The 14,854-nt window shown below is 44.8% G+C and overlaps 1 protein-coding gene across 1 annotated transcript in view; it reads right to left on the bottom strand.

Moving 5' to 3' along the window:
- Window positions 1–2,845: 2,845 nt before the first annotated feature.
- The window catches only part of TTPA (alpha tocopherol transfer protein), a 30,189-nt gene continuing 18,180 nt past the window's right edge, over window positions 2,846–14,854 (bottom strand). Inside the window, exons 4-5 of the mRNA XM_069959998.1 lie at window positions 14,636–14,746; window positions 2,846–5,928 (exon numbers count right to left, since the gene is read on the bottom strand). Coding sequence (XP_069816099.1) covers window positions 5,734–5,928; window positions 14,636–14,746 — 306 coding nt within the window. The 3' untranslated portion in view covers window positions 2,846–5,733. The remainder of the gene's footprint in view (window positions 5,929–14,635; window positions 14,747–14,854) is intronic.

The following is a 14,854-nucleotide window of genomic DNA, read 5'->3' as shown; positions in this document are numbered from 1 at the left end:
ATAACCCATGGCCAACCCCTTTAAGTGCTTGATTGCAGAAGGCACCATTGTATGCATGCCCACCAATCATGAGAAAGAGGGTCCCAGTTGAATGAGTTTCAATCGGGCACTGCAACTCTGACAAAGTGTCGAACTTGGCTATATACATCAATCCCATATAGTTGTATACAGCAGCAGCATGCACGCCCATTCTCGTAATCTGTGCGGGGTCCCAGTTACAAAACCCTCAACAATCAAACACTTACTGCCTGTCCTGTGTATAGGTGATAGGTACTGTCTGTGGGGAAACCCTTTGAAATATTGTCACAGTATTAAAACCTTTACTCCGTTATATAAAAATACAGTATTTCTTTAAAAAATTAAGGCACAAGGATACAAGCAGACAATTTGGTAAACAATGGGCTGCAAATGTTATGCTTTCCTGGTAGACTTGTATGCGTAAACCTTTCAGCAGAGGTCCCCAAACTTATTGGACCATCGTAACCTGAGACCAAACTCAACATACAGTGCTACAGACGGTGAGGATCTGTGGCACATGTGAATAACTAGCTGATCGACCAATAAAAGTGATTCTTACTAGTAAAACTCCAGTATTAGTGAAGTGCATGCAGTGATTGTTTGTCTAGTAGTTATTCTCTACAGTACAGTGTGATACTACACGTCCTGTACAGCTCTGAGGATGAGCTGCTCTCTTGGGCACTAAGTAAGGGCAGCTCCATTTTATTTTTCTGGGACCCTGTGTGATCTGTATAGGACCCTGAAAACACTGTGGGGGAGATTTATCAAACATGGTGTAAAGTGAAACTGGCTCAGTTGCTGCTAGCAACCAATCAGATTCCACCTGTCATTCCTCACAGACTCTTTGGAAAATGAGAGGTGGAATCTGATTGGTTGCTAGGGGCAACTAATTTTTCACCATGTTTGATAAATCTCCCCCTATGTCTTCTAAATAGAAAGTAATTTACAGGTTTCAGTAGCTTCTTCTGACTGTTGTAAGAACTTGCTCTGCTTTATTTTCTTTAAATCCTCCATTTTTTATCATTTTGGGATGACATTTTGGAGGCTTCAGAACCAATTACCAGTTAACCATAGAGTTTTGGTCTCAAGATAAAATATTTTCAATATACAATGGTCGTCCTGGAACCAATTAATATTGTAACTTAAGGAATCACTGTATATAAAAACCCTCTACCCTGTTTTGTTGTCCATACAATATTATTGTATAGCTTTTGTAATCCAGGGTTAGGAAAACATTGCTGCCTTCTTCCAAAAAAAACAGCGCCACACCTGTCCTCAGGCTGCGTGTGGTATTACAGCTAGACTCCTTTCACTTCAATGGAGCTAAGTTGGAATACCACACAGAGGACAAGAGTGGTGCTTGTTCTGGAAAATAGCTGCTATGTTTTTATAATCCTGCATACCATTATAAAGTGGCATATGTTTTTTTATTGTATAAAAATGTAGTGTGGTCATGATCCACCCCGTTATCTGTACAAATAAATACTATTTCTAGATACAGTGATATCCTGTGGAGTTAAAACTACTTCATATAGGACAAAGTGGATCATGGCAGCCTCTACAGAGACCCTCTATATTTTTTCATTATTGCACGTGAAGTGTTGGGTTTTAGTTTTACAAGTATCATTTATCAATCACTAACATTTATACATAGATTATTGAAAACATTCAAAGGGCAGCTAACATTTAAAGGGGTACTCCGGCAGGGGGGCATTTTTTTCCTGACACCGGGGAGGAGTTGGCTGAGGGAAACGACGTCCACTCACCTCCTCGGTTCCAGCAGCAGGTCCCGCATCGCGGCGCTCCGGTCCCCGGTTCCCGGACGCTTCCTGGTGTCTGACGCAGGTCCGAGACGCAGGCCCTCAGCCAGTCAGTGACAGAGGCGGGATCTGAGCGGACTTGAAACGGATCCCGCCTCCATCACTGACTGGCTGAGCGGACCTGAGACGTCACGTCTCGGGCCCGCGTCAGACACCAGGAAGCGTCCGGTAACCGGGGACCGGAGCGCCGTGATGTGGGACCCAGCGAGGTGAGTGGACGTCGTTTCCCTCAGCCACCTACTCCCCGATTTCAGGAAAAAAATGCCCCCCCCCTCGAACTACCCCTTTAAGTCATGTGGCAGGATTCAATCTCCACACTCTGGCAACTCGCTAAAAAGAGTGGTATTTAGATTAGATTAGATTTGTCATGCAATACACTTCTAGCAATTCCTGATGACAGGATATAATCTTACATTTACGTTTGCAAAATATTATATACTACTGTTACTGGGTATAAGGCCTATTATATTTTTCCCTAGAGGCCTTCAAACATGATTTGCCCTTGCTATGGACATGTGACCCATCTTACCCAGAGGCTAATATGTGTATGAAATTATATAACAGGACTTTTGACAACAAAAAGTTATTTACTGCATGTCAAAATTAAAGCATGAAGTTTTGTACAGCCAGGACTGGGCAATGGTAGGGGATTGGGGTGGATGAGTATAATTAATTTTTTTATTTTGAAACCAGCCCAAGCCCATAATTAAAAATGTTGTGGGGCCAGACAACCCCTTTAGGGTGCGTTCACACCTACCGCATCCGCAGCTTATTTTTCCGCGGAAATCCGCAGGTCTGGTAGTGCAGATTTCAACCTGCGAGAAATCCGCGTATGTGTGCGTTTTGCGGTTTTTCCGCAGCAAGTTTATCGCAACTGAAATGTCTGTTTAAAATGTCTCTCATTCTAAACGGACATTTCAGTTGCGATAAACTTGCTGCAGAAAAACCGCAAAACGCACACATACGCGGATTTCTCGCAGGTTGAAATCTGCACTACCAGACCTGCGGATTTCCGCGGAAAAATAAGCTGCGGATGCGGTAGGTGTGAACGCACCCTTACAGGGCAAAGTGCATTAAACCCCATTCACCCTGAGATCTATAATGGGCTGGTACTAACATTTATGATGCATGATACTGTCTGCATCCTCATAGGAAGATCTACAATATTTGTAGTAGTTTTGTTAATGTGAGATGATTATTACCTCTTACGCTGCGTTTACACGAAACGATAATTGGCCCGATCGTACGATTAACGATGTTGGAGTAACGTTTTTTTTCCGTAAATCGTACGGAAAATTCGTTTTGCGATCGCTTAAGCCTATCTCACACATTGGTTAAATCGGCGAACGACTGTTTACACGGAACGATCTGCGAATTTTTTGCGAGTGACGATTTGATAACATGTTGTAAGATCAAAATGAACGATTTCTCGTTCGTTGTTTGATCAGTCGCTGCGTTTACACGTATGATTATCGTTCGAATTTGATCGCTATCGCGCAAATTCGTTAATCGTTACGTGTAAACGCACCATTAGTTTCTCATGTACAATACTATAGAGGAGATTTGTTTTTTCATTTTAGATTACAAAACAGGATGAATAACACTTTTGAGGGGGTATTCCGGCAAATAAAAAATATTTTATTTTTCTTTAATAAAGGTGTGGGTCGAAGGGATACTAGTACTCCTTAAAAAACGTGTGGAGACTAAAGGCCCTATTCCACGGAACGATTACCGGCCGCATTCAGCCGATATCGGCCGTTACGGCCGATAATCATCCCGTGGAATAGAAGGCAATGATCAGCCAACATCGTTCATATTGGCTGATCGTTGCGTCATTTGTCTTTTAACTATGTTGAAAAACAAGTGACTGTGATAGCAGCGATCTGCTGCCGTTGCTCCATGGAATAGGAGTGGCGGCAGCAGGCCGCCACTATCCTCTATGGGCTGCCCAGACGATCTAGCGATCACCCAGGCAGCCCCCCAACAGCTCCCTGCGGCGCCTCCCGCACTCACCCGCTCACTGCAGCCACGTGGAGTAGCGGTGGCAGCAAGCGGGGAATGAGGAGCAAACGAGCGCTGTTACTCCTCACAGTCGGCCTGTGGAATTAACGGCCATACCTGCTCCACTGGAAATTCTGGGAAGAAAAGATATGCAAAATAGCTCTCACACCACTTAGGCAAAGAGGTGTATCTTTAAGTCAGTGTTTCATTGCTTCTAGTTATAATAGATGAGAGAACCTCGAGCACACTGTAGTTAGCCTGAACCCTAGCGTGCAGCATTTGATTACTGGTGGCTGAAGAAGTTGGATGCAGCTGTAAGGCTGTATCCAGCTGCATCCAATGGTAAAGAAATGAAGAGCGTTGGGATTCAAATGAACCCAAGCAAGGTTCACTCATCTCTAAAAGTCACATAATTTTGTAATATAACTTTTTAAAGCTAATGTAATTTTTTCAATTTTTTTTTTCATTTTCACATTGAAATTGCAGCTGTAAAGGGTGACATGGCCTTTTTGCTGCCACTAATGACTGTTGGGAACTGCAGGGCTGCTCAAGCCCTGGTCCCAGCATAGTTCCGCACTGCTAGCACTGCAGCATGCAGTGTTAGTGAAACTGAGCCTCCCTGATATGATATGATGTAATGTAATATAATATAATATTGTAATATTAGCATTCTAATAGAGATTAAATCTTTGTAAACTGCCAGTGTCACTAGCGCTGTTGGGGCGGCACAATACACCAGAGATAGCAGGGATATTCTTCAATCACGGTTTACTCTGCCACACTGTGTTGCAGCTGCAGCGCTTTTGACACAGACAGCTTTTTCCATTTGTAATGTCAATTCTAATGCTAAGATACATTAAACTAGACATTATAGCATGAATATTGCTATCACTGTATGCATTTAACTGTGCCAGAACAAGGGCCTGAGCAATCCTGCAGTACCCAACACAGACACTGCTGGCAGCAGCAGAGGGGAAGGATCACTCCTTATTGCTGCTGCTCAATGTAAAAACTTACAAATGACATTTTCTCTAATAAAGTTATATTACGAAAATATATAACTCGTTAAAGTGACTCTGTACCCACAATCTGTCCCCCCAAACCACTTGTACCTTCAGATAGCTGCTTTTAATCTAAGATCTGTCCTAGGCTCTGTTCGGCAGGTGATGCAGTTATTGTCCTAAAAAACAACTTTTAAACCTGTGTCAAACGACCGTGGCCTACAGTATCTGTGCCCTAACTTTGCACCACCCCTCCGTCCCTTCTCCCCGCCCTCTTCATCATTAGGAATACCCCTAGAACATTTTCTCCTATGTGAACATTGCACAGGTGCCTTAACGATCCAGCCCATGTGCCGTGCTGACACAGGTGGGGAATAGGAGACAATCTGCCTGGAGCATTCCTAATGATGAGGAGGGTGGGGAGGAGGGACAGCGAGGGTGTGCCAGCCTAATGCATACACAATCTAGGCCACTGCCAGTTTAAAAGTATTTTTTAGGACAATAACTGCATCACCTACCGAACAGACCCCAGAACAGTCCTTGGAGTAAAAGCAGCTATCCGAAGGTATTTTATTTTATTCACTGAAATACTCATTTAACTAAAAAGAAACCTAGATAAAATACATACAATATAAATTATTTTACAACGATTTCACATAGTGAACTGATAACTTCTAATAATTAGTTTCCAACTTGTTTCTCAAGACACAATGGAATGATAAGTTATATATAGCACCGTGTCACAGATATGTCCTCCTCAGCTTTAGGAACATAAATCCACCAATATGAATGTACTATTCCTCCTCTTACAGTAATACACCTGAGAATGTGATTCCACAGCTTCCTCTAAATATGTACCCAAATAGACTTTGTGTCCAGTTCAAGTATATCATTTACGAGGAAGAGGCAGAGACTATGCCATTCTCAGATATACTGATCAGGTAGTCTTCAAAGTTCATGATGTGGTCAGTCCACTCTTTGCACAGGTCGTTCATTGATGGTCCCGTCCCCCCATACTCTGGAGGTAAGATATTCTCTGCAAAGTGCTGGTGAAGAGTTGGTATGTAGTTGCTACCATGCAAATGAATCTGAAAGAAAGTAGAAAGGGATACAGTGATACATAATGATAATGTTGACATGAGATTTTTCTACTGACTCTTAAGAAATAAGCCCCCTTAAGGCCCTATTACACAAAGCCATTATCAGCTGTATTTGGCCGATACCAACTGTTGTGGCCGATAATCGCTTGGTGTAAGGGTCCATTTACACAGAAAGATTATCTGTCAGATTATCTGCCAAAGATTTGAAGCCAAAGCCAGAAACAGACTATAAACACAGATCAGGTCATAAAGGAAAGCTGAGATTTCTCCTCTTTTCAAATCCATTCCTGGCTTTGGCTTCAAATCTTTGGCAGATAATCTGACAGATAATCTTTCTGTGTAAATGCACCTTAACAGAAGACAATGATCAGCTGACATGCACAGTGTCAGCTGATCTTTGTTTTTAAACATGTTGAAACAACAATGATGAGGAAAGCAGCGATACGCTGCTGACGCCCCGTGCAGTAGGAGCGGCGGCAGCGGACCTACACTATCTTCTATAGCTCGCTAACGACATGTGTAATAACGCTGGCAGCGAGCGGGGAACGAGGAGCAAGTAATGCTGGGTTTACACGGAGCGATAATTTCACCCAATCAATCGTTTAACGAATTTGAAGCAACGATTTGGTTTTTATAATGATCAGCGTTTAGACGAATAAATAGTTAGAAAATTCGTAAGAAAGATAGTTAATGTGATCGTTTTTAAGATCGCTTAAGTCCATCTTTTACATAGGGTGAATCTTTGAAAGACTGTTTACACGAAACGATCTGCAAATTTTTAGAGAACAATGAATGACGATTTGAGAACATGTTGAAAGATCAAAATAAACGATTTTTCGCTCATCGCTTGATCATTTGCTGCGTGTACACGGAACAATTATCGCTCAAATGCGATCGTTATTGCGAAAATTTGAACGGTAATCGTTCCGTGTAAACGCAGCATAAGCGCTGACCTAACAGGACAGCGCTTATTTGCTCCTTCTAAAGGCCCTATTACATGAAACGATTATCGTCCGTATTCGGCTGATACCAACCATTATGGCGTTAATTGCAATGATCAACCAACATGCACAATATTAATCAAAGAAGACAATGATCAACCAACATGCACAATATCAATCAAAGAAGACAATGATCAACCAACATGCACAATATTGGCTGATTGTTGTCTTTCATGTAACAGACAAAAACATAGTATAGTACCTTGTTAGCCAGAAAAATCCATATCGTTCTACCACAACATGTAACATGTAATAGGAGCGGTGGCAGCAGACTGCCGCTATCTTCTATGGGCTGCCTAGACGATCTAGCAATCACCCGGGCAGCTCCCCGAGCCCCCCCAGCTCTTACCCGCTCGCTGCCGACACGTGTAATAGCACCTGCAGTGAGCGGGGAATGAGAAGCAAGCGAGCGCTGACCTGACAGGTTGGCGCTTGCTTGCTCCTTCTAATCACCCTGTGTAATAGGGGCTTTAGGTGCTGTCTCATAGGTCGCAGGCTAGTTTAGGCAGTCTATGAGACACGTGGTATACTGAGGACATCAGCAACCCCACACAGGTGGCACAATGTAGTTACATCATCACTCCTCCTTGGTCAGACCATTGACGTCCTAAGCATGTTTCCTGTGTCTCGGAGGCCATAGGCCCATACTAGCCTTTGCCCTACAAGTGTTAATGGCAGGCAAGACAGCCAATGGCTCACTGCTTTACAATAAGCTTTAGCTGTATCCATGTCTGGAGGACTTGCATACAGTTAAAAGTAAAGCTCATCCCAAGGCTATGTTCACACAACGTTTTTATTTAGGTGAAAAAATGCCCTCTTTTTATAATGATGGCCGTTAATAACGCTCATGATCACTATTTACGGCCGCCATTATAAAATAGCGGCTGTTATTTCACCCAAAAAGACAATGTAGCAATATAGCTCAAGACTGTAAACAAAATAAATCCTAAGAATACACACAAAAAAAAAAAACACACAGATTTTTCAGTCTGTAGGATTTTCCATAATGCTTCTTAAACCCACAGCCTTGTAGAAATCCAGCAGAGAAAACAGGAGATAATTTCCTTCTAATCTTTTCTATTTCTGTCTGATAGATGAGCGAGAGAGACGGCCAGATCTAGGCCTTGTGGAGGAAAGGGTTCATGGCAAATCTCACGGGACCCGTACAGAAGAATTCTTTATGTATTTCTCAGTACAGTGTTCCTCATCAGTATTACTGTAGTTACTGCACCCTTATAACATGTGACACCCATTGAGCTTTTACAGCAGAGTGCCACAATAACATGTTAAAAATATAACCTGTGACAGCCACCAAATGTTCAGAATACTGCAAACCCTAGTGTCCTATATAAGTGACAACTGAAGTGCCAACATATAACTGTGCCAGCAGCAGTGCCCCATTACATTACAGCACCTACAACAGTGCCAGCAGCAGAGCCCCATTACATTACAGCACCTATAACAGTGCCAGCAGCAGTGCCCCATTACATTACAGCACCTACAACAGTGCCAGCAGCAGTGCCCCATTACATTACAGCACCTATAACAGTGCCAGCAGCAGTGCCCCATTACATTACAGCACCTATAACAGTGCCAGCAGCAGTGCCCCATTACATTACAGCACCTATAACAGTGCCAGCAGCAGTGCCCTGTGACATTACAGCACCTATAACAGTGCCCCGTTACATTACAGCAGCTATAACAGTGCCAGCAGCAGTGCCCCATTACATTACAGCACCTATAACAGTGCCAGCAGCAGTGCCCCGTTACATTACAGCACCTATAACAGTGCCAGCAGCAGTGCCCTGTTACATTACAGCACCTATAACAGTGCCAGCAGCAGTGCCCTGTTACATTACAGCACCTATAACAGTGCCAGCAGCAGTGCCCTGTGACATTACAGCAGCTATAACAGTGCCAGCAGCAGAGCCCCGTTACATTACAGCACCTATAACACTGCCAGCAGCAGTGCCCCGTTACATTACAGCACCTATAACAGTGCCAGCAGCAGAGCCCCGTTACATTACAGCACCTATAACAGTGCCAGCAGCAGTGCCCTGTGACATTACAGCAGCTATACCAGTGCCCCGTTACATTACAGCAGCTATAACAGTGCCAGCAGCAGAGACCCGTTACATTACAGCACCTATAACAGTGCCAGCAGCAGTGCCCTGTTACATTACAACACCTATAACAGTGCCAGCAGCAGAGCCCCGTTACATTACAGCACCTATAACAGTGCCAGCAGCAGTGCCCTGTTAAATTACAGCACCTATAACAGTGCCCCGTTACATTACAGCACCTATAAAAGTGCCAGCAGCAGTGCCCCGTTACATTACAGCACCCATAACAGTGCCAGCAGCAAAGAGACGTTACATTACAACACCTATAACAGTGCCAGCCGCAGAGCCCCGTAACATTACAGCACCTATAACAGTGCCAGCAGCAGTGCCGCGACATTTCAGCACCTATAACAGTGCCAGCAGCAGAGCCCCGTTACATTACAGCCCCTATAACAGTGCCCCGTTACATTACAGCAGCTATAACAGTGCCAGCAGCAGTGCCCCATTACATTACAGCACCTATAACAGTGCCAGCAGCAGAGCCCCGTTACATTACAGCACCTATAACAGTGCCAGCAGCAGTGCCCCGTTACATTACAGCACCTATAACAGTGCCCCGTTACATTACAGCAGCTATAACAGTGCCAGCAGCAGTGCCCCATTACATTACAGCACCTATAACAGTGCCAGCAGCAGAGCCCCGTTACATTACAGCACCTATAACAGTGCCAGCAGCAGAGCCCCGTTACATTACAGCACCTATAACAGTGCCAGCAGCAGTGCCCCGTTACATTACAGCACCTATAACAGTGCCAGCAGCAGAGCCCTGTTACATTACAGCACCTATAACAGTGCCAGCAGCAGTGCCCTGTTACATTACAGCACCTATAACAGTGCCAGCAGCAGAGCCCTGTTACATTACAGCACCTATAACAGTGCCAGCAGCAGAGCCCTGTTACATTACAGCACCTATAACAGTGCCAGCAGCAGTGCCCTGTTACATTACAGCACCTATAACAGTGCCAGCAGCAGAGCCCTGTTACATTACAGCACCTATAACAGTGCCAGCAGCAGAGCCCTGTTACATTACAGCAGCTATAACAGTGCCAGCAGCAGAGCCCTGTTACATTACAGCAGCTATAACAGTGCCAGCAGCAGTGCCCTGTGACATTACAGCACCTATAACAGTGCCAGCAGCAGTGCCCTGTGACATTACAGCAGCTATGCCATGATAACAGCAACAGTGCCATCATAACCTATGTAAACCCATAAGCTCCCATAACAGTGAGAGCTTCTGTGCCCTTATAACCTGTAACAGCCATAAAGCATCCATCACAGCCAGGGCCGCCATCAGGAATTTCGGGGCCCCATACAACCAAAGTGTCTGGGCCCCCCACATTAATAAAAAAAAAAAAATAGTGTGTTGGCCCCACGCCTTGCTGGGAGGTATAATTTGGTTCAGATCAATTCTAGAGAACTGGCTCATATTCCCCATTTTCCCCAGTGGCTTAAAATGTAACCTCTGTTATACAGTTATAAAATTGTAGAAACTAAATGTGAACAAGGTGCAATTCAAACAGACACTTACTTGTATAGCTGCCTCTTGTGCTCTGTATGCAGTGCATTATACTCACCCCTGCAACGTACAATTTATAGCGTGTCTACAAGCCCAGCGGGGCTCATTATGATGGAGACTAAAACTTATACAAGAGTGGGGTAGGGGTTCCCCTGTATTCAGAATGCTGGTGAGTACTAGGCAATGCCCCGTTTGGGGTTATTGAATTTCGAGGGTCTGGGGGGCTGTTTGATTTGTATATGTTCACCAATATCCCCCCCCCCCCCCCCCCCCCCCCCCGGTATGCTCACTAACATAGAATATGTTGATAAGGCTAATATAATGAGGCTGTTCCATGTTAGTGAGCATATACAAATCATCCCCCCCCCAGGCAGACTAGTTTAGCTCACCCAAGCCAGTGATAGCGAATACATGGCGGTGAGAACGCTTTCTAGGAGATCCTGTTTGTGCAGCAGAGGTGCCTTTATCCTGCTCTGCATAGACCCTCGAAATTCAATAATCCCAGACGGGGCATTGCCGAGCACTCAACAGCATTCTGAATACAGGGGAACCCCTACCCCACTTTTGTATAAGTTTTAGTCTCCATCATAATGAGCGCTGGGCTTGTAGACACGCTATAAATTGTACGTTGCAGGGGTGAGTATAATGCACTGCATACAGAGCACAAGAGGCAGCTATACAAGTAAGTGTCTATTTGAATTGCACCTTGTTCACATTTAGGTTCTACAATTTTATAACTGTATAACAGAGGTTACATTTTAAGCCACTGGGGAAAATGGGATATATGAGCCAGTTCTCTAGAATTGATCTTACACACAGACACCAGCACACATGTATACAGACACCAGCACACATGTATACAGACACCAGCACACATGTATACAGACATACAGACACCAGCACACCAGGGCACGATGAAGTTTGAACTTCTGCAACCTGGAGAAATCACCTGATATCACCTGCAGTCCTATGTAACACCACATAACACAGTGGTATCTCTGAGTACAGATAATGTAGTAGATTTCACCTGCAGTCCTATGTAACAGCACAGATAACACAGTGATATCTCAGAGTATAGATCATGTAGTAGATGTCACCTGCAGTCCTATGTAACAGCACAGATAACACAGTGATATCTCAGAGTATAGATCATGTAGTAGATGTCACCTGCAGTCCTATGTAACAGCACAGATAACACAGTGATATCCCTCTGAGTACAGATAATGTAGATGTCACCTGCAGTCCTATGTAACACCACAGATAACACAGTGATATCTCTGAGTACAGATAATGTAGTAGCTGTCACCTGCAGTCCTATGTAACACCACAGATAACACAGCGATATCTCTGAGTACAGATAATGTAGTAGTCACCTGCAGTCCTATGTAACACAACAGATAACACAGTGATATCTCTGAGTACAGATAATGTAGTAGCTGTCACCTCGGGGCGCCCCTACTAAATGATGTTCTACAAAATAAGAAAAGTGTCATACAGGGACTCACAGGTGACGTCTTCTTTGATCTGAGGCGTCACTTTCCCTTTTCCTCTCCATCCGGCCCAGACCTCCAGGATGATTCCTTCCAGATACGTTTCATCCCCTTAGAACCTGCGAGACAAACAATTTAGGCTCCGCACATTTCTAGCAACTTCCTTTCCTTTCTCCCCCCTGTAGGCTCCCATAGTAACTGCGCTGTGTGGGATGCCCCCTGTATGTAGGATCCCCTGCTGTGCCCCCATGAGCTAATAATGCCCCTAGAGGTACCCCCATGAGCTAATAATGCCCCCAGAGGTGCCCCCATGAGCTAATAATGCCCCTAGAGGTGCCCCCATGAACTAATAATGCCCCCAGAGGTACCCCCATGCACTAATAATGCCCCCAGAGATGCCCCCATGAACTAATAATGCCCCCAGAGGTGCCCCCATATACTAATACTGCCCCCAGAGGTGCCCCCATACACTAATACTGCCCCCAGAGGTGCCCCCCATACACTAATAATGCCCCCAGAGGTGCCCCTAAAAAAACAAACATCCTACTCACCTAATCCGCGCTGTGCAGGCAGCAGCTCTCCTCCTCCTCTTCGGGCTCCATCTTGCGAGCCGCAGGGACGGGACTTCCGGCAGGCGTGATGACGTCACATGATCACGCCTGCCGGAGAGGTCACGTCCCGGCCTCCCATAGGCTGCTGGTATGAAGTGCCGGCAGCCTATGGGAGAGAATACAGGAGGAGGACGCTGACAGGTCCTTCTCCTGTATTCTGATCGCTTCAATGTTCCGCCCGCTCAATGTGCGGGCGGAACATCAAAGCGATCAATGCATCCGGAGAAGCTGCGCGGCCGCAGCTTCTCAGGATGCTCAGAAACAGGTGGCAAGGGGGGCCGTGCGGGCCCCCCTAGCATAGCGGTCGGGGGGCGGCGGCCGGCGGGCCCGCCGGGCCCCCCCCCCCCCGTGTCTCTTAGGGTCCGGGCCCCATACGGCAGTACCACTTGTACTGCCCTATCGGCGGCCCTGATCACAGCAGGGCCGTATTTATCACTGCCGGTGCCTAGGGCAGCACCAGGGAGCAGGGGGGGGGAAAAAAAACACAATTTTTTTTTGTTTTTATTTTTTTAGTCTCCCACCTCCTGGTCAGACTTGACAGTAAATCTGGTGTCTTTTTGAGGGGGGTAGGGGGTGAGGTACGGTCAGGTCTGGTGTGGCTGTGACGCCTGGAGCTATTACCTACCTATTTCCTTCAGGCAATATGCAGACTGCTCTAATCATTGATTCTATGTGGAAATTTATGTTTTAACCCTTTCCCGCACGAGGACGTAACTGTACGTCCTCGCGCATGTGCGGAACCGCGGGTATTAGCGGGCATGGTCCGATCGCCGTGCCCGCTAATACAGTAATCAGATGCAGCTGTCAAACATGACAGCTGCATCCGATTACCGGATGCAGCATTTCCCTGGTGTCTAGTGGGTGAGATCGCTCCTCCGGGACGTTGTCCCGGAGGAGCGATCTCCGTTACTGAAGCCGGCCGGGGACCGCTCCAAGATGGCGCCGTCCCCGACTCGGCACTCGTTTGTTTTCGGCTGCAGCAGCCGAAAGCAAACGAGTGCTGATCTCATTGATCTTTGCTGTATAACCATACAGCAAAGATCTCAATGAGAGATCAAAGTGTATATACTAGAAGTCCCCCAGGGGGGCTTCTAGTATATGTGTAAAAAAAAAAAAAAAAAGTGTTGTTAATAGTAAAAAGCCCCCTCCCCTAATAAAAGTCTGAATCACCCCCTTTTCCCAGGTTTTAAATAAAAGTAAATAAATAAATAAATAAACATGTTTGCTATCGCCGCATGTGTAATCGCCCAAACTATTAATTAATCACATTCCTGATCTCGCACGGTAAACGGCGTCAGCGCAAAAAAATCCCAAAGTGCAAAATTGCGCATTTTTTGTCGCATCAAATCCATAAAAAACGTAATAAAAAGCGATCAAAAAGTCATATATATGCGCAATCAAGGTACCGATAGAAAGTAAACATCATGGCGCAAAAAATGTCACCTCACACAGACCCATAGACCAAAGGATAAAAGCGCTATAAACCTGGGAATGGAGCGGTTTTAAGGAACGTATATTTGTTAACAATGGTTTGAATTTTTTACAGGCCATCAGATACAAGAAAAGTTATACATGTTATATATCGTTGTAATCGTAACAACTTGAGGAACATGCATAACAAGTCAGTTTTACCCCAGGGCGAATGGTGTAAAAACACAGTCCCCCCAAATAAAAGAAATGCTTTTTTTTTTTTCAATTTCACCACACTTTGAATTTTTTTCTGGTTTCGCAGTATACTTTATGCAAAAATTCAGCATGTCATTGCCTGGTCCCGAAGGGGTTAAGCAGTTAAAAACCAGGAAAAACACGATTCAGACAATGTTTCTACATGTAGAAAAAAAGCATGTGGCCGAAACCACACTCCCCAAGATGGGGGCGTCTTCAGGTTTGGTGCCTAGGGCAGCAGAAGCTGGTAATACGGCCCTGCATCACAGCCCCATCATATCATACTCACCCTTTCCTTGATCTTTTCTGGAAGAAATGGCTTGATCAATGAATATACAGGATAAAAGAAGAGAGGCTCATTTATAAGATGTATTCCTCGGACTTTAAGTGGGAAAGAGTCCTGAAAGAACAAAGAGATAAAATCATAAAATGTTATTAATATATATATATATATATATATATATATATATATATATATATATATATATAAAACAAGGATTTACACACA

This window comes from Dendropsophus ebraccatus, chromosome 2 (assembly GCF_027789765.1).
Source record: "Dendropsophus ebraccatus isolate aDenEbr1 chromosome 2, aDenEbr1.pat, whole genome shotgun sequence".
NCBI classification, from domain to species: Eukaryota; Metazoa; Chordata; class Amphibia; order Anura; family Hylidae; genus Dendropsophus; species Dendropsophus ebraccatus.
Note: the sequence above shows the minus strand (reverse complement) of the source record. Positions and strands in the feature narration are given on the sequence as shown.